This window comes from Pavona decussata, unplaced genomic scaffold (genome assembly GCF_977016875.1).
Source record: "Pavona decussata unplaced genomic scaffold, jaPavDecu1.1 SCAFFOLD_13, whole genome shotgun sequence".
Taxonomy (NCBI): domain Eukaryota; kingdom Metazoa; phylum Cnidaria; class Anthozoa; order Scleractinia; family Agariciidae; genus Pavona; species Pavona decussata.
This window is the reverse complement of record NW_028145436.1, coordinates 330,608-357,500: the sequence shown is the minus strand read 5'-3', so window position 1 is coordinate 357,500 and position 26,893 is coordinate 330,608. Positions and strand designations below refer to the sequence as shown.

General features: G+C 38.4%; 2 protein-coding genes across 3 annotated transcripts in view; both read right to left on the bottom strand.

The window, feature by feature from the left end:
- Positions 1-5,792, bottom strand: part of LOC146487733 (uncharacterized) — an 11,566-nt gene extending 5,774 nt beyond the window's left edge. The window contains exons 1-8 of one of the 2 annotated variants that reach the window (XM_085126305.1): positions 5,680-5,792; positions 4,069-4,425; positions 2,825-3,472; positions 1,879-1,975; positions 1,372-1,839; positions 1,133-1,207; positions 469-583; positions 1-12 (exon numbers count right to left, since the gene is read on the bottom strand). The exon at positions 1-12 is cut by the window's left edge and continues 120 nt beyond it. In XM_085126305.1, coding sequence (XP_084982431.1) covers positions 1-12; positions 469-583; positions 1,133-1,207; positions 1,372-1,839; positions 1,879-1,975; positions 2,825-3,472; positions 4,069-4,425; positions 5,680-5,685 — 1,778 coding nt within the window. In that variant the 5' untranslated portion in view covers positions 5,686-5,792. Of the gene's footprint in view, positions 13-468; positions 584-1,132; positions 1,208-1,371; positions 1,976-2,824; positions 3,473-4,068; positions 4,426-5,679 lie in introns of both variants that reach the window. The other variant, XM_085126295.1, reaches the window with a different exon arrangement.
- A 4,070-nt stretch (positions 5,793-9,862) lies between these two features.
- On the bottom strand, positions 9,863-23,838 carry LOC146487732 (NAD-dependent protein deacetylase sirtuin-2-like). Its single transcript, XM_085126286.1, has 15 exons — positions 23,714-23,838; positions 22,985-23,059; positions 22,312-22,350; positions 20,794-20,952; positions 19,540-19,688; positions 17,012-17,068; positions 16,488-16,556; positions 15,140-15,263; positions 14,361-14,420; positions 14,066-14,121; positions 13,205-13,281; positions 12,618-12,672; positions 12,439-12,506; positions 11,172-11,238; positions 9,863-10,261 (listed from the first exon to the last, which is right to left on the bottom strand). Exons 1-15 carry the CDS (start codon positions 23,727-23,729, stop codon positions 9,863-9,865), a joined length of 1,470 nt encoding a protein of 489 aa, XP_084982412.1. The 5' UTR covers positions 23,730-23,838.
- Between the last annotated feature and the right edge of the window lie 3,055 nt (positions 23,839-26,893).

Here is a 26,893-nt window from a genome sequence, read left to right as displayed (position 1 = left end):
TTCTGAGCGTGCCTAAACCAACACAAAAAAGTTAAGATTACAATGGACCAACAAGTAGTAAACTTCACGGAGTTACCCTTCTATATCTATACCGTTATTAGGTTAATGAAAATATTCATCCCAGAGTCAGCTGTGACATCTTGAATTAGCAGGGGCTGGCTACTGAGTGGTAGGGGCTGCTACTTGTCACCTTGTATTCTTATCGGAGCGTGCGAACGTGGAGAGGGAGGGGGGAGGGGTATATATCAGTAATGGTGAGGTGCAAATGAGACCAGGTTCTTAGATTAAAAAAGGTAAATCAGACTAAGAGAGAGTTTCCCCTTTCTCTCCCCTGATCCCCTCCCCCCTCCTCCGTTTTCGCTTTCGTCCTAATTTTCGCGCGGTCAAAGAGCGCAAAACGCACAAAACTCCAAACGGAAACGCCATACCCCTTGAGGTTGCCACTCGATTAACAATTTTTTAACTTACAATAATAAGCAATCCATAACGTGGTTGTATTCTTTCTTTCCTGTAAACTCTCTCTTGCTGGGAATCTTTGAGGGATTCAACACCACGATTTCATGTCCGTCTTTTGTTTTGGCGTCTGAGAAAAGAAATGAAACAAAAGATTTCTTAAGGAAAATCAGTAAATATAAGAAAACAGGACCAGCATTTTTCCAAAACCGAAAAATATTGGTTTTATTATAATGGCTCTTTTATACAAATTTTTCGATAACGGGGCAGACCCTTTTAGCGAAGCGCGCGTACTACTGTTGCGGAGTATAAGGGAAAAAGTTGAGTGCAAACGTATTCTTGTGTCATTTTCGATAACGCTTTGCCAGTTTCTATTCAAGATGCCAAGCAAAAATGGACTGTCACCTCATTCACACTTAAACTCACTTGACCACAAAAAACGCCGCAGGGGAATTTACAGGCTCCATTACCCGTCGTCAGCTGCAGTTAAGCCAGTTGCGCTTGTACTGCTAGAGAAACGTATTTCACCTCAGTTAGAACATGTGAAAAATCATTGACCAAATTCTGGTCCTGTGGGTTAGAACATCAGTGATATAAAGCTTCGGTCATGTCATTTCTCACAGTTGGTCGTAAATAAAAGATGTGTGGCCCATTAAAAGGTCATTTTAATTTATGTTACCTCCAAGCAAAATAAATTCTTTGTAAGATGCCAGCTTTTTCTCATCCACTGGGAAATGATCATGAGATGTTTCCTCTGTGCAAGTAGATAAAAAAGAGGTTAGCTTGGTTAATTAGTTTTAAGGAAGTGGTCAAAACTATTATACTCGAACAAGACCCACCAAACCACAAAAGAGATGGTGATGGTGTTTAGATGGTGTTCTCTGCCTGCATGTCGATCAGCGACACTTTAATACCTACCTTCACTGCTATCTGACTCTTCAGTCTCCGGTCGTTTTGAAGTCAGCCCGGTCTTGGAAACATTTCTGTGTTTTACTCCCTTTCTAACTGCAAGCGACACTCTTTTCTTCTTTAGCCCAGACCATCTCCTCCTCCTGCGCTTCAGTGCAATCTTTTTCTGTGACGTATCTCTGAAATCTCGTGACGTCACTATAACTGATGGCTCTCCAATGCTTTCCGCGATTGACTCATCGGTCTTTGCGGTAACAGAAATCGCCTCATCAATTGTTGTGTTATCACACGTGACGTGTGAGATTGGCAGCTGTCCATCCTCTTGATTTGTATCATCCCACGTGACCTCTGATGTTGACAGCTTCTCATCATCTTTGTTTGTGACTTTTGTACTTGACAGCTGTCCATCATCTACCGTATTATCACACGTGACCCCTGAAGTTGACAGCTGCTTATCATCTTTCTTTGTGTTATGAACTGCGCCCGCTGAAGTTGACAACTGTCTATCATTGTCACTAATGGTCTCTGAAGTTGACAGCTGTGTCTCGTCTTTCTTTTTGTCATCACATGTGACTCTTGAAATTGGCACCTGATTTCCATCCCTGTCTGGGATCTGTTAAACAAACAAACAAACAAACAAACAAACAAACAATAAAGCTAACCAAACCCGAGCTAACAAAATAGGAAGATTTTAAAAAAGCTGCTTAATTTATGACTTAACTCTCACAAGAATTCTTAAAAAGAGTTTTTCATTCAGGACCAAACAATGTGACAATACATCGCTAGCTAGTGGCGCAAAGGGGGGAAACAAAATATTTGTGAAAAAAACGTTAGAAGGATTTCATGGTTGTCGGAAGCAGAAGAATGTTTTCGTGTAACACATGTTACATGCAAACAAGTACGTAGGACGCAAGCGGAATCGTAAGCAACAGCACACGCATAAGCACAATAAAACTAGCGAATTATTAAAAACTGACTCATTGGATAATGCAGCGCCAGAGTTTTGAAAGGTTTAGAGGCCATGGTATATGAGCCATTATACCATGCTCCGCAAATCTGGCCGGCAAGAGTAATATAACTTCATTTTATTTGTGCTACTTCGCGATTATTTCAACTCGTTCAGCTTGAACAAAAAACGGCGATCTACCCAGGATCCAAATTGGTAGGAGTGGCGTTCAAGTAAAGAAAGAGAATGAAAAATTCACCTTCTTGTTTTCACGTTCTCCATAAAACCTTGAATTTGGTCATTTTGCGCTGTTGTTTTGCAGAAGCCGGCAAAGAAATGTGCCAAAACTTAAAACGCAAGTGCAGAGCGATTGTTTTTGCTCATTAAACCAATTGTTTTTTGAGGCGATGTCGTCGCCGTCGTATCGTCATTGCTTAAGTTCCCTTAAAGTCTTCCTCCCCACCCCCCCCCCCCCCCCCCCCGCATCGTCCCCTCGGGGAGTATATATATATATACCTTTTCATTTGCCTTGAAGCTGTAAGTCACCGGATTGGCCATTACATCTCCTTCAGCGGTACTTGGTTCATCCGCCCAGTCAGTACGCCTGACGAAATTCTCGTAGCATCCAATGCGAGCGTACACTTGCTGGACGATAAGTGCAGCTACTTGTTTCATCACTTCTTTATAGCATATCTGGAGACAGTCGTCACCTGAGGTACTATTGATTAACTCGTTAATATCTGCGGTATTATCTGGTCGGGCTAAAGCGCGCACAACGTTTTCAGCAGCGTACTTTCTTCTCCGATTATACGCTTCAACCATGGCTTCATTGATAGCGTCGATGGTCTCTTTGAGTGAATCTGGCTTCTCCTCTTCGTTAGAGCCTATGTTTAGATCGCTAGAAGCGCGCTCATTTCCAACTTCTCCTTTATCTTTCTCTCGTTCTTCAGCTCTGCATTCCGAATCAGGGGGTTGTCTTTTACCATCACTGAAATCTACTGCTGTTGTTGGCTCTTTGCTCGCTTGCATTTCAGCAGTTTCGCCATTTGTAGCCGAATGCGCGTTCTTCTGGTCTGGTTCTTCTTTACTATCTTTGGTATCCAACCCAAACATGTCAGCACTGAGTATTGGAAAATCTTCAAGGTTCAAGTGTGGCATCGCAGGCTGATTTTAAAAAGATAAAATATCCATGTTAAGATAAAGCCATTAGAACTTGCTGACTAAATTGCTGACAAGTCTCAGCAGCGTATAATTGTCAATTGAATTTACCTTTCTATTTTCGTTCTTTCTTTTTAGTTGAAATCAAGTGTAATAAAACTTGTTGTTGTTGTTAGAGAGAGATTTAGAATCGCGTTTACGGCAAACGGTAAACGTGAAATTCGTGTTTATGCTTTCTCGAAAAAATGAGTACATAGACGAGAATAGTGCAAAATATTTCTGGTCTTTGATGCTAACGAAAAACTTCTCATTGTTTCTGAGAAACTGAAAACAGCAAGTGCCAAATGTTGTATAAACATGGTCAACAGCAATTGCGCAGCTGTTTTGGTTACACTTCTTTATTATATAAATGTAATAGCCATTGTAACTGACTTTGAAATATACAGAACAGTTAAATTCTGGTTATGTAATTGAGTTTTTCTTTGCTGATCCTCGTGTTTGAACAAAGCAAATGAGAAATATATCAATTTAAACGCGCGCAAACTACTTCTGTGGATAGAAAAAGGCTACATTAACATTCATAGATTAGTTTTTCAACTTACTTTTTGTCGCACAAGTTCCATGATTCGGTCAAGACGTTTGCCAATCCTTCGTCTTAGTAGTTCCCCCTCATCCATTTCCACAAAAGGGCTCTGCATTTTGCTTACGGATTCAAGAAAACTTTTTTCCTCACTCAGATTCTTCCTTGAACCTTCTCTCGCTCGTTTCACATCAGAAGCATCGATACCTTTGGGTGGTCTGACTTGCTTTAAAATATTTTCACATCTTACTTTGACGTTAGCAACAAACTCTGTTCTTCCTTGCTCGTCTTGAAATGGCGGTTGGTGATGTGAAAATCTGGAAGCGGCAGTTGCTTCGTCCGCCGAGAGGTTGGTTTTGTTTTCCAACGTTTTTGTTGACTGCGCAAAGAAAAATTAAGAATCAATCACTAAATCCTCTTTCTCATAAGCATAAGCGCTGCAATCTCTTCGTTATATTTTAGAAAACAAAATAACCCAATCAGAAACTACTAAGGCTGCTAAATTTTCGTTGGTGACATTTAATTTCGGTTGCATAATTCGTTATATCCACGTGCGCGCGCTTTTGAAATTCGCAAGTGTCTCAAGGATTGCCGGGAAGAGTGCAACACGCGCGTTTTGAAAAATTTCGCGCGCACGAATTTGAATATCTTTTAGGGAGGAAAAGGAACGGTCGTCAATCGTCACCGAGCCTTGCCGATAAGACAAGATCGGCGACGTGTGTCTCGTTCAGCGGCGAACGCTTCGCATGCATCGTCATCACGGTTGATGATGTTGTTTCTGTCGGGGAACAAGAACGGGATGAGTAGTGTAGAAATGGTCCTAGTTTTTGTGTTTGGTGCGAACAGGCAGCCCCAGAATGGGGTGAGAGCAATGGAAATGATTCTAGTGAGTACGGTCTTGCTAATGTTAACGATTGACCGGATAAAGCTGTCACTACCGAATTGTTTGAACACGCAGGGCAGAATTTTACAAACAGTTGACCGTGCGCATGAGTAAGTTTCTGAATAAGAATTTCCCGTTTTAACCGTGATCGATCAAATGTAGATTGTATAAATAAATGTCCTTCATTGCAAATACATTGCATGTTCACAATCCATAGACTTAAACGCTAGAACCACCTTGTACAGTACAATCATGAACTACATCAATACTAGTACCTCTTTTAAAATAGCTGGGTTCTGTCTGAATGCGGTTACTATTTAGAATTTCATCCTCACTCAAAAGTTACAGAATAATCTTTTTTACAGTATGAATGATAACTTAGCTAAGTGCTCCTCGCTTTCGAAATTATATTGCAGACGGCAAACACACAAACTAACTTGTACAGTAGCAGTAACTTACAAGAAGGTTATGTTCAATAGCTCTCATTTGAAAATCCACGGATTCAAATGTCCAAATGCTAGAAACGTTTCTTAATACTTCTGTCGATTAATTGATTGACAAGTAATTAAGGCCTCACGCTGGCTTGAAAACTGAATAGATTAAACTTGGAATTTTTTCAATACCCGAATATCGTTAGATAGAAAATTGAACATCCCTTCCCTGTATTCGTTATTTGCGCGCAATATTTGCCTAAAGTAGAAAAGAAGCATCAACATAACAAGCATCCTGAAAGGACTCTGAAAAACCTACCTCCATAACAAGATCACATCTCCGGCGGAATTGTTGACTGCGTTCCTTATTTTTCGTGGCAAGTTTTTGACATAAATGCAGCGTTTTTATACCGAGGTGAATTAAATTCCGAACTATTCCCACGTAACAACCGATAATTACTTGCCATGAAGCGCGCGCTCAAATTATGTTCTGAAAAAAATTAGTGAGGCCTACCTGAACTAGAATATTCACGCGGAAGCAACTGCCTTCCTGTTTAGTCGAACGAGAAGCAGATGTCTCACTATGCTTCTTGCAACAAAAAAAGGTCTCTTCAATACAAGTAATGGATCAGAGAATTAACTCTGCAGTGGATGTTGTAGTGCTAAATTAAGTAAACGCATGAAATTCCTACTGATCTTTAGCCGTAGCAAGGAAATGGGAGATTGCACTAGGTAAAGAAAAGATCTGAAACCTCGCCGGGAATGGACCCCACGACCTTCGGATTTGTTCGGTTCTTTACCGACGGAACTACGAGACGAGACGAGAGCAATTCGTGGGTGATAATGGTGGTCACTGACTTGCCCTTTCTGGTTTCAGTGTAGCTTAGTCGGTGGAGCAACTTTGACCTAATCTAGAGGTCGTGGGTTCGATTCCGGCCGAGGTCGAAGATTTTTTCTTTGCCACGTTGGATCTCCCATTTCCTTACTAGGGCTAACACTCAGTGAGAAATTCATGGATAGCACTACAACATACACGTATGTGCACTGCTGAACTTATTCTCTGATCCATCATTTAAGTCAATTGCTCTCTTCAGTACAACCGAGATAAGACGGTTCACATTTTTTTTTATACAAATCACCTCCCCCCGGGGGGGAGGAGAGGGGTTGTTACTCAAGTATATTTGTGACGGGGAGTTGCGAAGACACTTGACTGGCTTTGAAATTAGCGACTGGGAACTTTTTGCCTTAGAAACTTCCTGGTGGACTCTTTTGGGTGGAAAGATTGAAGAAGAAATTTTTTTACGGTTTTGTGTGGAGACTGAGCTCACTTCTTCGGGTTACATTCTGGGCCGTTGGACTTCCCTAAGGCCCGTTCTAGCCTAAGGGAAATTTTTGGGTCTGACAATTCGGTTTCAATCGTAACGCCTCGTTACAAATATACCTGACTACCCCATGCTACAAATCTTGACCGAGGTTCCAGTAGACCTTGCACCTTTCAAAAGCTCTATTTTCACTGGACCCTAATAACCTGTATGTAGCTGCATTATTTTTTAGGGTTGGGAGCATTGTTCTGTTGTTCGTTCTTTTGTCCTCTCGACCAACCATGTAAGACACTGCAAACGGTGCAGGTTGTCCCCGCAAAGGTAGTCTTTTAAAGAAACTTGATAGCAGCTCCAAGTTCGTTGTTGCTGCTTGCCTCGTCACAGAAAAAAGGGTTAATCAGTCTGGAAGCCAAGGTATTTTTAAGAATTACAGAAACACGAACAGCGAGTCGTGTATAAAGCAACTCTCGTAAGGTCTGAGACCGTTGGCTTCCGGTTTCAAGACTGAACAACATAGCAAACACGCTTGAAACCCGGAGCTCGTAATCTTTTGCTATATAGCACAGTTATCGGTCAACTACGAAGAGTAGAATAAAGCAGAAAAATGAAAAACGAGAAAAAAAATGCGTATTTTGATCCTATTTTTTGTGATCTGAAACTGGGTAAATTGAAAAGCTTGAAATATATATTCCGAACAATATTTAAGCTGTTTAAAACAAGAAGTATATAAGCTGGTGACGGCTTTACAGCCTTACACCTGTCAACGGATTCTGAGTCGGATTGGAATTTAGAAAACCCCAGCGAAAGCCACTGTGCCCAAGAGCAAATTCAACTCGCATATGAGGGCAAGGTTTGAATTCAAGTCGTGCCACATTGGTGACCAGCAAGGAGGTCGTGAACGGGCAGAAAAATTCTCGTGTTATGTTGTTACTTATTCTGATTATAAACACAAATTTAAGCAGTGTATGAAACTTACTGTAACACTTGTGAGCTCATGGAAACAAAGACATCTTTCTATGGAGCAGGTTCCTTTAGGGAGCAGAGGCGTCGTGCCGTGCAATGGCGTACAAGCGATTGCCGTCATGGAATCGAGTGTGGATTTTATAATTCTTGAAGACTTAGTCTCAAGTCTCACTCATCAAAATCACTGCAAACATTGTTTTGATAAGGCCCCTCAAGCATTGTTGAGTCTTTATGTACCTGGTTAAACCACAACAGGTGAAGGAAACCAAATACCTGCTGCGAGAAGACGACAGAATTACGAGATTTTAAGATGCCTTGTGTTAATTTGTTACCACAACAACTGGTCTTAAGACAGTTAAGGCTTGTTTACACACGCGATTTCGTATCGGAACAATAATTTTAGATAATTTATTGTCTCTTTTTTATATTTATAGTTTTAAGGTTAAGTATTTAGTAATTTTACCCTTGTTGTTATGCGCAATTGATCATCAGTGTGTTAGTTGCGCAATAAAGGTAACGATAAAATAACTTAATCAGGAGCCATAATCCCTGATTATGGCCCCTGATTAAGTTAATTACAGACTGCATTACACCACATAAAAGAGACACGTGATTGATTATTGACAGTATATTTATTATCACGTTGTAATAAGCTATATTGTGTACTTTATGTATTTAAATCACCCACTAGCTGCTTCTGTACTGGAGATGGATGAATTAGTTTCATCCGAAACGTGTTTACTATAAAATAGCCGGCACCTTCACAAAAATTAGATAGATAGAAATTATTAACAGTAATAACGGTAAAAGCTAATGTCTGGAAAATTCCTCAAGCGTTTTCTGCGGGCTATATTTTCATGAAACTCAAACTACTGACTTCGGGCAAAATGAAGAAAAGAGAAACCACGCATGCGTTGAATCTCAGGCATAAGGGCATTCAACTTTGTTCCCAGTCTCTCCTTTTCATGTCCCGGGTTGAGACTGGTCACGTGGCTCCCTGAAAAAAATAAAACTTTCTCTCGCTCCCTGGGACGTGAACAGGAGAGGCCATGGGGACAAGGTTAAAGGGCATTTACAAGAAAGTGATTTTTACGTTCACAATCAGTTAAATAGATTATTAATAAATACAACTGTTTAATTCCGGCTTCAATATTTTGTTTTCTTCAGCCGCTTTGAGCTGCTTTGGTTTTATTAATAATTACAGTTCACCACTTAATTTTCACCAAATTCAAATATTTTTCCTCGGAAGAAAATCTGTTGCTTAAACAAAAAAATTAATTGAGTGCTTCTGTCTCTGCCAGAGAATTTTCCATGGAAATTTGATTCCTTAAAGCCGAATCCTAAGGAAAATCAAATTTTAATTGGGAAACTATCAGCCGATAATCCCTCAACAAAAATACTCCATGGTTTAACTATTTAAACTATTATTAATTTTGTTGTTGTGTCCTACCCAATACCGAAGTAAAATTATTCAAATCCGGGCTTTTTTGCTCGTGATAAGTAAACTTCTAAAACTGTATTTAGTCAATACCTACACAAAGAGCAAGGCCATTCATTATAATTCTTCGCCGATAAATACCTTGATCGGGAAACAATTTTAAATTAACAGGCAAGTAAAAAATTGCGAAAATTATAAAGCTTACTTGGTACGCTCTATCGACGATACATTATTGCTCAACAGCTGTTCTTGTTGCGTTTGCCTAAGTTTGTTTTCCTAGAGATTACAAGCGGATTCAAATGGTTTGTATGCAGGCTTAAACTGTAAAAAAAAAAAAAAAAAAAAAAAAAGAAAAACAGCTATGAGACAAATTATATCTACATACCGCGAAAAATGAACATTTTTTTAATTATATAAATTTCAACAAATTTTAAGAAATTATTTTAGTCTTGCGAAAAATTGCCCTTCCAAAATCGCACGATACCAATTTTGCAAATAAATTTTGAAATATATTTGTGTCCGAAATATAGCTACCACAATTAACGACCACAACCAACACTTGACTGTCACCTCAAATAAAACACAAATCTTACCCCAATAGAACAACACAAGAATATATATCAAACAGCCATAGAGAGACTCTAAACTGGAAATGCACTGACCCAGATTACAACACTTAAAATTTGATTTCTATCGGACCGAAAACTAGCCCCAAGGGCGTGTAAAAGGAAATAATCCCCTTATCTGACCACCTAAAACAGAACAGAAATTAGAGACTTTTACTTAGACTTCTTGCTGGACCCCTTTGATGAGGTACCCTTTGTTGGGGAACCATTTGGCGAGGTACTCTTTGGTGAAGTACTTTTTGGTGAGGTACTCTTTGCTGGGGAACCCTTTGGCGAGGTACTCTTTGGTGAAGTACTTTCTGGTGAGGCACTCTTTGGTGAGGTACTTGCTGGTGAAGTACTCTTTGGTGAAGTACCCTTCGCCGGATTACTCTTTGGTGTGGTACTCTTTGTTGGGGTGGTCTTCAACGGGGGACTTTTTGATGAGGTCCTCCCTGGTGGGTCACTCTTTGCTGGGCTACTCTTTGACTTCGGACCGTCCCTTGCATCTTTACAGTCCAATTTTTTAGCCAGCCGTTTGTGTTCTGTCTTAACAAGCTTCAACAGCTCATTCTGTTACAAATAAAGAAAAGCACGTTATTCATTATAATTATTGACAGAGATGTTTTCAAGTGTGTGTCGTAAAACCAAACCCAAGTAATCACCCTGGCCAATCACAGCAGAAAACAGAACTCGAAGTAACTACATGTAACCGGCGCCAAGCGCGGCAAAACGCGTGCGTGCAAAACACGATCGGTTTTGGTTTTGCATCCAGTCATTGGTTGAGAAAGTGGCGCGAGTTTTGCCAACCAATCACAGAGCGTAGTAAAGCAAAACCAAAGCAAACGCGAAATTACTTTCGACACTCAATTGAAATCCGCTCTAACGTTTTCTATCCAATGAAATAACACAGTTCTTAAATCCCATGGAAACTGCAAATTCTCGAGTTACGCTGAACTGAACAAGAGTTGAGAAATATGCAAACGTTTATGTGGTCACGAGCCGCGTGGGACAAAGAAACAGAAAAAAGAAACAAAGCAGAAACAAAAACAAAACAACAACAATCAAACTAACAAAAACAAACAGATTCGCGTTCGTGCTTCCTTGAAAAAATGAGTGCATACACGAGAATAGTGCAAAACAATTCTGGCCTTTCATGATAAAGGAAAACTAATCAATTTTGTCCAGAAACTGAAAACAGCGAGCGGCAAATAAAGGATAAGCATGGTCACGTGGTCATTTCTGCCGTCCGCCAATTGCCGTAAACGTAATAGGCCATTTCCGAGTTGCTTTGAACCTCATTATGAAAACGAGGCTAAGTGCAAAGCTTTTCATATAAAATTTATTTGTTTACATAATGAAAACTAATTTTCATGATAAAAGCTTTGCCCTTAGCCTCGCTTTCATAATGAGGTTCAAAGCAACTCGCAAATGGCCTACTCTAAACCTCTTTATTATGATGAAGGAGTCCACGACTGCTCACCTTCCATCCCAGCTGATCAGCCAGCGCGACACAGCCATCATCAGTAGTGCCTTGCCACATTACATCTCTACAAGAAAAAAGACAAACACAGGATTTAATGATACAAGTTGATACAGCTAGCGAATGTCAGGATATTCAGTACAGTTGTGCACTTGAATGGTGCACCATTTAAACTTAGCCTAATAATAGCGAACTTAAGCAACGACGACGGCGACGACAACGACAACTCCATGTGCAAAACAATCGGTTTAATGAGAAAAAATAAAAAAAACAATCGCTCGTCATATCTGCACTTGCGTTTTCTTTGCCGTCCTCTAGCAAACAACAGGGAGCTCAAGCAACGACGACGGCAACGGCAACGACAACGTTTTATTTGCGCTACTTCGCAATTTTTTCATCTCGCTCAACTTTTACAAAAATGGCGAACTATCCAGTAACCAAATTGGTAGGAGTGGCGTACAAGTTAAGAAAGAAAATGAAAAATTCACCATCGTACGTTCACGTTCTCCACAAAACCTTAAATGTGGTAATTTCACGTTGTTGTTTTGCAGAGGACGGCAAAGAAACGTGCTAAAATGTAAAACGCACGTGCAGAGTGATTGTTTTTGCTCATTAAACCTATTGTTTTGCAACGTTGTCGTTGCCGTCGCCGTCGTCGCTGTTTAAGCTCCCTAACAACGTGAAATGACCAAGTTCAACGTTTTGTGGAGAACGCCACTCCTACCAATTTGGTTCCTGGGTAGTTCGCCGTTTCTGTAAAAGTAACGAGTTGAAACAATCGCGAAGTAGCACAAATGAAGAAAAGTTATATTTTCAAGGGAGGTTCTCGTTGGTGTTTCCGTCGTCACTGCATAAGTTCCCTACTATTGCACGCGAACTGAGTGAATGGTTTCAAATAATGGCGGGAAAACGGCATGTGGTCAACCATCGTGTCACTGCTAAATATAGAACATATTCTAGCCTTCTGGCCCCAGTTGTTCAAAGGCCGGATAACTTTATCCGCTGGATAAGGCACTATTCAGGGTCTAAAACATACTTCACGTTAAACGTTGTCCAAGGTTTTCGTACACTCCTAAACTAGACTGTGGTTAGAGTGTGCATATTCGCTTGTACAAGAGGAAATACTAAAATCTTTGCACAGATTGAAACTGTCGGCTAGTGACTTATCCACTGGATAAAGTTATCCGGCCTTTGAACAACTGGGGCCTGATTGGCTTACAGCAACCTCTGAAGAATAAAATACAATAAACATTCTAGTTTGCCTTACCTGTAATTCTCTTCGCTATCAAACTGAAAGCCACTATTCATTCCCATTAACATTGAAAAGAAATCCACCTAAAAAAGCAAAACCAAAAGACAGCTAATGAAAAAGAATTATTCATAAGAAATAGAAACAAAGAACAAGATGCAAGAACTTGTACGTGTTGCACAGCAATTCTGTTCTACCTGTTGTCCACATTTCTCTTTATTGATCAACAATCTTGGAGTTGTCTCACGAACTCTGTATAAAGACATACAATAACATACTGCTAAACAAAAACGAGCCAAAAGTATTTCCATCCAAATTAAATCTTCCAATATTTCCCACCCAACCTACCATCTCAGGAGTCTCTAAATTGAAAACAATCTCCTCCAAATGATTCTGACCGCATACGAGTGGACGAGAGGCCTAACCAAATAAAAATCTCTGTTTGCAAAATTAATGATAATTTATGATCGAAAACGGAAGCTTGGAATGGCTACAAGCAAATTGTATTGTATGGCTACAAGCAAGTGTATTCCACCCAGGACGTCGATACATAGACCCAGTTTATGATAGCCTGCAAGAGTGGATGACTTTTCCGCCTATGTTTCACCCGCCATTTAGAATAATGGGAAGACCCTGGGATGAATTCTGTGAAATTCCCATACTTGAGGGAACAATATTATATAAATTGTTTATTGGTTTCAAAAACAGGGTTCATTTTTGCACCCAAGTACAAGACCTAGTCAAAAAGGACCAGGCCAAAGTCGACCCTGACCGATCATCTTACCTGTCTACAAGTGAAGCAAATGGCTGTACAACTAACGATGTACCCATCACAATCAGAAGATCACACTGAGACATATCCTATAAAAACAGGAAATTCCGAGTCAAACATCGTTGCGAAAATATCTGGGAATTTTATGGCCTATCGTTTAAACAAAGTTCAGAGAAGCGGTCTAAGCCGATTTCAATCTGGCCAACCTAAAGATTTAAACGTTGTTCACTGTAAAATATGTTATGAAGGCATAAAACATTATGACGAGATACACATTTAAAATGCCTACGTAAATTTTACATTTTCCACGTACATTTTGCTTCTACAACAACTAAAGGACTGTTGATGTATTCACAAGTTCCTAACTTTACAGCTGTCTACAAATTGAGAATGATACTCAGCATATATACTCGGATTAAAGAAATCCGAGTGCTCCTATCAGGAGTTGAACCTATGACCTTCTGATTACTAGTTTGGATGCTCTACCACTGAGCTACAGGAGACTCGTGGGAGCTAAGGCCATTACACTAGGTTCGTGGGACAAACATCCTGCATACTGCTAGGATTTGAAGGCCAATGTGTGGCATATCGGCCATGGAATAAATCAATGTGATGTTAAATTTAGCCTGGTGACTGAATACATGTAGATGTACGTTTTTGACTCCGTGCACAGGCATACTTGGAAAAAGAAAATCCGAGTTCTCCTGACGAGAGTGGAACCTAAGACCTTCCGATTACTAGTTCGGATGCTCTACCACTGAGCTACAGGAGACTCGTGCGAGCTAAGGTCATTAAACCAGGTTCATAAACAATCTTTGTCTGTGTCAGTGGCCCCTAGCTGAATCAAATTTTATTTGCTATAATTTCTTTTACCTCCTTAACACATTTGTGGAAGCGTTCTGGTAAGGACTCTCCAAAAAACACTATGTCTGTAGGTTTGAAGAAAAAAAAAAGTTTCATTATAATTATAATATACCAAAAAATAACAAAAAAGCCAATACTAGCTAACACAACATATTATGGAGGAGTGTTTGACCAAATTATTGGCATTATGCAATTACGAACAACCAGTTTCACATATTGTACCAAATTAATGCTCGCACTCAAGTAATGAAGTAGACGTCGATAAAAGTAATATCAACTGTCATATGTTTGTAATGTATCTAACCTGGTTTTACAACTCCTTTGCATTCAACACAACAAGGAACTTTGTCTGCAAACACTTCATCTGCAAAATGGAAAATTCGTTGTCAATTATTTAAATCCTACCATTTAATAAATTCAATAAATCTGTTCATGATATGAAAATAAAATAAAAACAGAAAAAAGACAAGAACTTCTCTGTTTCTTTTTTTTTCTTTTACACTAGTGACCCAGAGGGGAGGAGGGAGGGGGTTTAATTGGAATTTTTGGTGGGGATGTGCGGGTTGGCTCTCCAAACTCTGACAAAAATATGTCATTTTCTGGTACCCTTTATCAGATGTGGCCTCTAAAATTCATACCCCTTTTCAGACCTGTTTTCTAGAATCCATACCAGTTTCTGTAAAATTCACCTGCAAGAGGAGAGAGACCTGGGCATAGGACTAAGTTAATGGTAAGCTGACATAGCTTAGGCTTGCTTTTGTCCAGTTACAGATGAGGACCAACTGCTGTACAAAATTAACACAGCTTCTTCCCAAGAACCATCAGGGAACGAAACAATCTTCCAGAGAACATTGTCCAACCCAACTGTGACAAAGCCAAGGCAGGGTTCAAGGCTTCCATTATGGATTGTTTTATTCAGTAGATAACTGATTTTTTAATCTATCCAATTATTTGTCAATTTAATCATTTTTATACGTATTATTTTTTTATGCACAGCTGCATGACATCTTTGCACTGTTGCTAAATAGGCTGATGCTAAGTATTTAGATCCAGAAGTAAAACCTAAAAGTCCTTTTCACTTACCTCGAATCCATTCATGTGGATACTCCTTTCTACAGTCCATACAGTGCGCTGTGTGAAATGACCCATGTGCTTCAACAAGGTCATCTTCTGGAATACCAGCCACACGTTCTAGAGTGTCAATATTCTGTGAGAACAACGTATATCATCAGGTGCAGTGAGGTATATAATTTTCTATGCTTACATAACCAGATATATAAAAACCTATAGGCCTTCAAAATGAAAATTCCTTTATTTTAAATATTGATAGCATTACTCACTAAATTAATATCATTAATTTTTCAGGTGTCAAAGGATAACAAATTTCCATTTCAAAGCAATGATAATCTTATAATAAATATACTGCAAATGTCTTACATTACAAGGATTTGAAACTGGTCTCTATAAGGGTACACTGTTTATTTATATATCAAAATTAATTTTGCAAAGGTTTCCCTTGCGTAAATTAATGTTTATGAAAAATGAGAGTTATTTTGGTACCTTTAGGGACTGGAGAGGAATAAGGAGTGAAAATAAATTTGATTCACACCCCCAAATTAATTTAACACGAGTTTTTGCCATGAATGCTCCTCAGTCTTTATAATAGTATCCCCTTTCCTAACATCAGCACTTGAACTGTTAAAGGTCCACTAGATCTCTAAGACGCTGCTGAAATTTGTACCTCTGTCAGTTCTTCACTTCAGCACTTAATGTACGATGAATTATGACTTGACATTGTGTATAACTGGAAAAGTATATGGCTCATTAGGCCATGAAGTATGGACCAGTACAGTGACTGGCAGACAAAAACACATAATTTATATTCAGTCAGGCATAATCAATATAATTTGTGGTTTACAGATAAATGCATCAGACAGGTGTTTTATTTTTAGGGTAAAACAGATTCAGTGTTTGCCATGAAGTTAACGTTGTTGTCCAGATCGAAGTTGAGGCTTTAGACTGCGCACAAAATAATACTTTCACATGGAGACATACTTTTATGACTGGGCCACAATATCTACATGTACCATCATGCATGCAATGTGCAAGCAGGGGTTTGCCCAGACGAGTAAACATTCTGTGTCCTGCAGATGCCCACTTCTTGGAAAATAACCCCCTGAAAATATATTTTGGGGGGACAGATCTCTTGGAGACCTAATTTTCATTTTCAGCACCCAAAAAACCTGGTTTACAATGTCTCCCACCGCTTTGTGCTTTTGACACAACAAAATATTCTGTAATATTGCCAATATTAGGTCCTGCCTCACAACATATCCCAGCTGCTATCCCCTTTACTACCAGGTTCCTGACCACTATAAGATGACATAAGCATTTGAGCTAACTGGGGTGATTCACTGTTCTTGTACTATACCTGAGTATAATTTCGTAGTAACAATCCTTTGTCGTTCAACATCTTGATGAAATAGTGAGTAATTGTAGGCTGAGGATAAAGGGACATAAATACATATAATACATATAATAAAGCAAATATCAATTCAATATTGTGCAAACTGATGGCTGTGTGTCAATGAAGGGAAGATAAAGAGGTCAAAAACCTACGCCATTAAACTTTGCGGAAGGATCAAGGCCTGAGTCAGCTCTAAATCTTTTGCACCTTCAACTCTAGATATTAGAGTGTTTATGGGAAATTAATATAGTACAAATTAAAATATTTATATGCAACTTACACATCCTTAAAAATAAGCGAAAAAAAAAATTGAAACGATGTTAACAGAAAAGATATTCTATTCCACACGTTTACTTTCTGTATTAATATCTTTCGTTACATTCTTTACTCCATAATGGTACCAAGATGACACCGAAACGTTGTTCGTTTTTTCGCTTATTTTTATAGTCAACTGTATTTCTAAATTTAATCTTATTATACATTCTTACCAGGAAACTTCCAGGATAAAGCTCCTTGGCCAGAGTAAAGAAAGGTTCTGGGTTGGACTGTTGATCAAATAAGACATGACAAGTTACAAATTACTAACTAATTTAACATACTGCAAGTTTCAAAAACATCATAATGAATACACAGAATACAGCTACAAATCATTCTCTTACAATGCCTTACACACACACACACACAAATAAAATAATGATCAGCTAATATTTAGTATTGCCACATCAATTTTTGGATGCAGAAACCTCAACAGTGATTATTACCTTAATTTTAAGCGGTTGGCAACTAATAAATTTCCAAAAAGGATTATTTTAATTAGTTATAATTTCAATTTTTTTTTATTGTATAATCGAAAACTGTCAATCAATACTAACTAAGTAATGGCAAAAATTATAATAATTTGAAGGAACTTTTAATTTCTAAGAAATCCTGTTCAAGCTCTTGTCTACTCTCCCCTCCCCAGCAACATTTTCCTCTCTCACTGCTTAGGGGAGAACAGGTTATTGAACAGTGCTTTTAAAATTATTTTGGCTTTCACTGTGGTGCAGTGCAAACTTTAAAATCAGCTAATTGAAACTGTTAGTTTTAATTTCTCTTTTATAGGCCCCAAATTAATTAAACTTTTTAACAATCATTTCTCTTTAAAAACTTACATGTATATGTAATATTCTGGTGTAAAATTCTGAATATGAGTACAGGGCATTAATATTTGATTTTCAAAGGACTTTCTTCTAGGTTTACTGTCATGGGAGGGGAGGGAGCAGTCTTAATGTGTGGTTCCAGAAAATATCCATACCCCCACCACGGAGGGAATTTCACATAGGACCCCCCCACCCCCCAGGATTTTCCATTTTCGAGGTATTTTTTTAACCCCCCCACCCCTTCGGAAATTCCTTAAATGCAGAATACACCCCCACCCCCCTCTGGAAAAATTTTATTTTAAAAGAACGCCTCAAAAATCAGTTTGATGTGAACATTTCAGAAATATCAAGAACTGCGCGCCTACACGAGTTGAAAATATGCGTTATCGAAGAGCGCGCGCCGTTCAATTTCAACGGTAGAGTTTGCCAAAAAGCTCTTGATACCGAAATAATTGTTGTGTTTTATATTTACCTGTGGTCATTGACATCAAACTTTACCATTAGCTTCGCTGAAGATTTAAAATCTAAATTGTTGGAATAAGTCCGGCAATGCAAAAATGTGTTTTCATTTAATTTGCATATGTCATGTTTACGTTCCTATGCAAATTTTTGGAGATCAAAAAGATTATCGCTTTAGTTCTACTCAATTGATGATTTTTCTCCTGGTAATCATTCAGTCTAGTTATTTTAGTCAATAGTTTTCCTATTGAATCGAATAGCATGGACAAAATAAGCATTAGCAGGGCAGGGAGACAAATAGAGCTTTCAGATCGTAACTTGAAACCGCAGACGAAATGGAGCCGCAAAACGAAATTAGCATGTTCACGTTCTTATGCAAATTTTGTATGAGATCAACAACGCATTAAAAGAATGTTGAATTGGCTCTATTTTGTTGAATTTCGGCATAGAAATTAAGTGAATAGTTTTGGACTTTAAGTTGAAATACTTTGGACAAAATAAGTTTTAACACGGGTCAGTTTTGACAAACCAGTTATAATTGACCCCGGGAATTGACCTTTGCCCGTAACTCTACACAGCATACAAAAATAACAAACAAATATTTCAATGTTTTATGTATAATTGGGGCTTTCACTTTATAGCCATACAAAATTTTCTCTATTAAACATTGATATAAATTCAATTTTTGCCAGTAAACAATATTTTCTACGCAAGAAAGTTTCACAAAACAACAGTTTTATAATAACTGAGTCACGCAACGCAGACATAGATTTCTTGTCTCAGTTGGACTACTTCGCTTACAAAGGCTTTTCGGAGAAGGGAAACATGTTTTTAATGTAACAAGGGTTTCTTTAAAACAGTTAAACAAAGTAATGTCTTCAAGAAAGATCTACGAAGTTGCAAAGTTTGTAAGTTACAATTTTGAACATTTATGTCTGACATGAACGTGAAGTTGACCCTCTGGAAACTTATCCAACCATTCACCCCTCCCCCCCTCTGGAATTTCCTGGGCCATTGACCCCCCCACCCCTCTGGAATTTCCAATTCCCTCCGTGGTGGGGGTATGGATATTTTCTGGAACCACACAATATCAGAGGGAACTTTGCAAATTCAAAATAGGTTGAGCAGATTCTTAAAACAGCATGGAACACTTCTCTAAGCTAATTATTACAGTTTCACACAGCAAGCCCTAAGAGTCATGGGCTTACATTTCTGTATTATTGGAACCTGGATGTTTGCATTTCAGATGTGACAGGTTTATTTTAGGTACTAATGCTTAGTTTAAAAGGGGGAGGATATTCAGAATTCTCTAGCACATGTATGTTAAAATGTACTTAAGCCTTTCTTGGATCATGCTGCTTTTGATTAGAACTCGTGGTTTGATTCCCTCCATCAAACTCATGCCACAACCAACTTACCCTGAAAAAATTGATCTCAAAGACTGCCTGGGGGTGGGGTAGATCATATTTTTGCAGGTTGTCATAGAGACCAGTGCCAGGAGATCTGAAGTCGGGAATTCCTGCTGCAGTGGAGATCCCTGCGCCGCTCATTACAATGATGTTTAAACCTATGAAACAAAATTCAACTGCTCAAACTTTGGTTGAAAATTACAGCAGGGAATTATACAGTCATGAAAATGTGAGTTGACATATTTTTGGGAAACACAATCCATGTATGAACATTATCATCAATCTAATTATTGTTTGTTTTTTACAGTATGTCAATTTGATTATAATTTGTTAATTTATCAGTTGTGCAGATAAAAACTGTAATTTATTTATTATTAATAGTCTTTAGTTTTAAATGCTTTTAAACACATGATCCATAAAATTGATATGGTTAGTATGCTAGAAATTGACTGTTGCAGCTGTGTTTTGTACAATGCCTGCTTGTATTACAATTTCTTCTGCAGGTTTTAATCTTTCATTAGTAAATTATCCATAAATCATGGTAGGCTTTGGCCTGATATAACTGAAGCTTTTAGAGACAGCAAGAGAACATCTTTACTCTCCTGTGGTATTCCCAGGTTGGGAGAGGGAGTACAGTGAAGATTGGAACCACAAAACATAGGGGGAACTTATTTGAGGATTTGCCAGGTAAATAAGTTTTTATTATTATTATTATTATTATTATTATTATTATTATTATCATTATTATTATTTATAATATACAGGCAAAAACTAACGAAAGAAGAGTCCTACGTTTCAGCGACATCTTGGCGCCATTGTCTAGGGAAACTAGAATTAAATATGCGATTGCAAGAGTAACTGAGAGTTCAGAGTCACTAATTTGCATAAGTTAGACAAAGACCTTAGCGCAAATTGAGTCTGATGAGCGAGTAACATCTCATTAATGAGACAATCAAACTTGTTCTCACTGGCATGTTTTCAACACCTTAAAACATTATTGCGAAGGTCATCTGGAATCCTGCCTGCGTGTCTATCACGACCATGTTTAGATGTGCAATCAGACTCAATTTGCGCTAAGGTCTTTGTCTAACTTATGCAAATTAGTGACTCTGAACTCTCAGTTACTCTTGCAATCGCATATTTAATTTTAGTTTCCCTTGACAATGGCGTCAAGATGTCGCCGAAACGTAGGACTCTTCTCTCATTAGTTTTTGCCTGTATATGTTTTACTAAATCATTGTTGATCATGATTATTACACTCACAATGGCCATTCTTGATATAGTTTGCAATTCCCTCAAACGTCACTTCATCTAGCAACTGTTCTGGTTTTTCCTTCTCTTGCAAAGCCTCCTGGGTCTCAGAACCAGTACCAGTAAACACTTTCAAGCCATCCAAAACTCTTTGCAAATAATCCATGGTACCTGATTTAGCAAAGCCATTAAGAATATTAATATAGAAAACTGGTCACAACAATATTATTGAAGACCTCTTTGCAAAAGGAGTGTTACGTTTTACTTTTCTCGCCAAGAAGTACTAATTTATAAATGTATTGGTACTAAGCACACAAAATCCACTCTTATAAGTACAAGAAAAAACCTGTGTACATCTCTCTGCGTGCTTAGTACCAATCCATTTATAAATTATTTATTTCCTGAAGACTTTTAAATATCTGAGAAGTTCATTATTGAACAGTTAAACGGCTACTGCACTACCGCACCGGCATGGGTCGATGGTCATTGGTGTTATGAAGTCCTCAGTAATTGGCCTTGATTGAGGCAAAAAAAAAATTGTATAACTATATACAGACCAACTTTAAGCACACAAAATCGGTGGCCCATGCAAAAACTTGGCAAGTTTGCAGTGTAAATTTGTCTTAACTTTGTTAGACAAAAAAGCGATATAACCCAGGCACTCTTCTGTAGAAATTTATTCTTTAACTAGAAAACTTAGTTTTTGCACACTAGTTTAGTTAACTAGTATGAAATCATTTGCATTTGTCATAAAGGAACTGATGATGAGATGTAGAGTTCTGTATAAATAATTTCCAATTTTCAGAATGTTTTACCAAAAACTGTGAGATTTTGAGTCTTTGTCTTGAGAGTGTTTGAGGTACTTATTAGTGTTAAAACTAAATACAAAATGAAGTCAATCAAGACAAGGTGAAAATCTCAACAGATCATTTGAATGGTCTGTTAAATTTTTAAAGAAAGAACCTTCAACATCCTGTAGATTCCTTTATGAAGGATTTCAATCACAGGACTATAATAAGACTCCCATAAACTAATAGGTCTTTCTTGTCAGACGAATTACTTTTAAAGTGAATAATTGACAGCCACAACCAACTTTCTCCAGTCTTTTCTATATTTGCATCGTAATTGATCAACAGAAAGTGACTGAAATGTGGTGAAGAAAACTTGATACAATTTCTTTGTTTGTTCATGTTTCAGGATACCATAATTATATAAAAATTATTATTTGATCAAACAGCCACCAAAAATGTACTACATATACTTCATAAAAACAGAGACAAAGGCAGGGCTGTCACTAAGATTTCAAGTTGCTGGATAAATACAACAAGTAGGCGGGGAATCAATCAGCTAGGAATTTCTTTTGGTTCTATTTTATTTCTTCTATTTTCCTATGAAAATAGCCGGGGGCCATGTTCTTAGTAACCGGGGGAAATCCCCGGCCCCCACCCCTTAATGACAGCCCTGCAAAGGCAAATATTTTTACCTGTTCAAAAGTAAAACATTAAACTAAAAAAATACAAGGTAGCTCACTTTCATTTTCTTCCTTTCCTCCAGTGGCTCCAGGACTCTCTGTAGACCAGGTAACATTTTGTATGAGGTACATGATGCATGAACATTGGTGTGTGATTAAAGGTATAAAGGTAAAGTCATACTTGAGTCTAAAGTGGCCCACACAGTTGGAACTTAATGCAGTAAATTAATGTCTCTTAGTGTAGCATGAAGAAACAGAAAGATTATTGTTACTCCCCCTGATGGGATGTGGTCCATTACAGGCTTACACCTAGCAGTATGTTGCCGGAACCTGCATTTATACACCTGAGTTTCTTGTCTAAGGAAACAACACAGTAATTGCTAATGCAAAGACCAACCTAGCTGCAAACAACCAACCCCTCTGATATGCTAACCACTACTGCATTTCCACAATTAAAGGGAAAACATCACATCATAAAATTATTAACTATGAAATCAATGCAAATCAATATTGAGGTATTAATATATGACTAAAATACTAACTAATAATAAGTTATTATTATAATTGTTATTATTATGCAGTAGACACTTCTGTATGCTTTGTGCAATCACAGTATATGACGAGGTGCATGAATGTAATCCATTGACTACTGACAGTGAACACCCTTAATCCTATTATTATTATAATTATTATAACTATTATTTATTATTTATACTTGGGTGACTTAATTACTTTCAGGTTTATCTTTTTCCATTCCTCCAGAGGCTCCAGAGTTGTCTTCATCCTGCCTTTCTGGTAGTGGTTTCTCTGAAATACATGCATGAACATTGGTAAGTGATTGTAGACGTCATCATACCAATGCAAATGCAACACCACCACCATCACCACAATAACAACAAACTTTATTTGGACCCCGGATTTGGACAGGGCACTTAAGCCAGGCCAGTCAGCCCTGAGGCTGACATGAAGAGACTGATAGGGGCATCATATTCCTAGTATATACAAAATACTATACATTGTAAATTCAAACACAATTGGCTACCGTGAAGCCGAAAAAGTTACTATTAACATCGATCACAACAAAGTCTACTGTATGATGCGGAAAACCAAGAAAAACGCGGAAGCATAGATAACCTTCGCATTATTATAAACGTATAGCTGTAATGAGAATAATATTTATGAAGCTCCCGTGGCCAGGTGTTAATTGTTAACGTCGTGCACAAACATATATAACTTCAATATAGTCCAGACCTGTGCAAAGAGTTAACTTCTTCGTTTCGAGTTCCTTCTCTTAACATGGCGTTACACAAAATGAGGAAGTATCGGTATGAACCGATCTATTTATATAACGAGTAGACAAGTTTAATACCGGCATGTACACAAGAACAAGCTTACGTCCGCAATTATTATCAAAATGTTGATGCAACTTCCCGATACAGATTAACAAAAAAACAATCTTACCTTCGTTAGAAGCCATGTCAAACTGGATCCTTGCATGTAAATCTGCAAGCCTGGCACATTTTATTATATCTACATCACCCGGTCCATTGAATCAGGACCAGGAAACACGGTTTCGACCAGGCGTGACTATCACCTGACCGCGCAAAAGACTGGGTTTGTGTTAATCTCATACCCAGATCTCAGTCGGTTCGGGAATTTCAAAATGTGATCTGGGTACGAGATTAGGTTTGTGTTACCCCTCGGAAATTAGTAGCTTACCTCGAGCTTCAAATAAAGTTCATAATTTTTTTTTAGTATATGAGGGGGGCATTGGGATCTATTAGAAATCGAAAACCGCAAAAAAAAAAAAAGAAAAAAAAAAAAATCACCCAAAACCGAAAACTGAATTCAAAACCATCAAAACCATCAAATTTCCAAAACGCCCAGTTGTTCAAAGAGCGGATAACTTTATCCACTGGATAAGTCACTATCCAATGGAGCAAATGTTCTCCAACAAGAAACTAACGCTTTTGGCAAGTTCTCCACACAATCCCATACTTAAATTTGGCATATGCGCATTATCTATAGGGCTATCGGGAAAATCTTGCACACATTTTATCTGCCGGATGGCGACCTATCCAGTGGATAAAGTTATCCACTCTTTAAACAACCAGGTCCTGATACATTGGTGACACGTGGAACATACGGACTAAACTATATTAATTTCATCACGGTATTTGCAATTGTGGAGGCTATGGTCGTAAATCCGGCACATCTCGTAATCTCGTTAATGTTACGAATTTTTCCACGTATGGTCTTCGCTCAAATTCTGAAATTTTTTTAGTACCACCATCCACGAAAACGAGAAGACACTCGGTGACAGGGCTTTTACTGCTGCTGCAACATCACTGTGGAATAAACTGCCGAGCGCAATAAGGGACGAGGATAATCTTACACGTTTTAAGTCCAAATTGAAGACATTTTCATTTAGAGTTGCTTACAATACGATGTAAGGACTGTAAGAATTGTAAATAACTATTTTTAATTAATTATTTTTTATTTTTTACATATACAATTTGTTAGGCGCATTTGATCATATACACATGCTAATTTGCGTCATACAAATATTAATTATTATTATTATTATTATTATCTTCTAGTCTCTGTTTAAATTTGGAAAATTGACAAAAATCCTTCTCTACAAATCGAGAATTTTGAGAACTTGGACGGGGGAGATTTGATTGAAATCTTGCAGCAATCATCATAGATTTAGCATCGCACATACCGGAAACGCGAACGGCAAAAATGACCACGTGATCACGATTTTCCCGCCAATTTTCGCGTTTGCTGGTTGCCGTTTCTACGTGAAAACAGGCTCTTTCGAGGGAACCGGAAACCGAATAGGAAAAAATCGAAAACCACATCGGATACAAAAATTTGGAAAACTGTTTTGTATTTTGGCGGAAAACCGAAAGCCAAATGCTAAAAAAGGGAAAATCGCAAACCACAACAGACACCAACACCGAAAAATAGAAGTTTTAAGGTGCAGAAACCGAAATACCGACCTAATTAAAATTTGGCCAAAACCCAAAAAGGGAAGTAGTCCCAACGTCCTCCTCATATATCGTAGCGCGCGTTTCTCAAGACTTCTGTAAACATTTCATTCAGTAATTTCTAAAAGCTAAAACCTTGAAAACCATAATAAGATTAAGAAACACATTGGGCTATTTTGCATGAAAAACTACCATCACATCGAAAGTAAAGTGACTCACGGGTCCTAAGACTCTGCGGAATTTTTGAGAAACGGACCCCGAAACCATTTTGAAGCACAGCGTACGCTTCCTCAACACGGACATAATCTTTATTTATTTTAAAAGTTAAATTTTCTGAAAATCTTCATAGTTTTATGAAAAGCTGGAGCGCAATCTACGAAATAACAAATCCGCAATATTAATAGTGCGTCCGCCCCCAAAGACAGAACAGATCAGTGGTCCTTTGATAATCCCAATATGACACGAACACAAATAGTGGGAACTCGCACACGGACACTCAGAAGGCCCTCGCAAACAGAGCACCAAACCCACAGAATACCGGGTAAACCCCCCCTTTTTTGAGCGGACATGATATGTTCCTCAGTAAGGTAGCATACTGTGTGTGTATTTGTAGTTGATGTTGCCTCGCGCTCAGTCACAATTTCTTGTATCGTTTCACTACTGGCACACCTGATCATTCACGGTCTCACCTGTATAGTGCTAGCTCCCCTTCCGTATTGTTGTGTCCACAGTCTCTCTTTCAGTCCGGCTTTCGTCATGAAAATCAACATGGCAACATTGAAGGGAAGAGGGGGAAAAAAAGAAGGTGACCGTGTCCACATTTGTGATCGAGCGTGCAACATGTACAATATGTTTCAATATTTATACCACAGACGTATTTTCTACATGCGGGGCTATTCTCTGACTCTGGGGACGCCACAGTTGAGCTAGCGTATCTCCCAGGCTGTCCGTATATTTGCTTCACCCCCCCCCCCCCCCCCCAAAAAAAAAAAAAAAAAACAACACCTAGGGTCAGTTATTTAAACAGAGTCTAACTTAGACCGCGGCTCAAGACAATCAATAGGCCTCGAATTCTGTTTATAAGTGGTTTATTTTAAGTAGATAAATAGTTTTCTAGTCCGGCTGGGATGCAAGCCTTCTTGTTACCGTCGGCAGTAGACAATGTTTAGATATGATTGTTGGAAAAATTGAAAACGGCTTAGAACGTGGTTTTGTTCTAACTGACCCCTAATGTACGCTGTGCGTGACCCAAGCTTGCGCAAGCCTGGCCCATTTTGAAGCAATTATAAGCTCCACCGTACCCCTGAAAACGATATCAGCTCGCTCGACAAAAAGTCTTTGAAAGCTAACTTTAAGCTAATGGTAAAGAAAAGTCTGCATCAAAGCTAAGGGACAAAATCTTTTGGGAAACCTTTATTGATTGGAAATTAACTGAACTAGAATCAAAGTTGGTTCACGCTAACCCAGGATTAGCTCAATCGGGCTTTGAAGAACTGGACCCAGGGCTTTTGACTGGGTACCTAACTATTTCATGTCTGAGAAGAATTTTTGCAGGTTACATTATCGTGAAACTTAACCGTAGCACGAAAGTGAAGAAAATAAAAACCCATGTGTCAATCAAAAGGATAAGAGCATTTACTGGCAACCC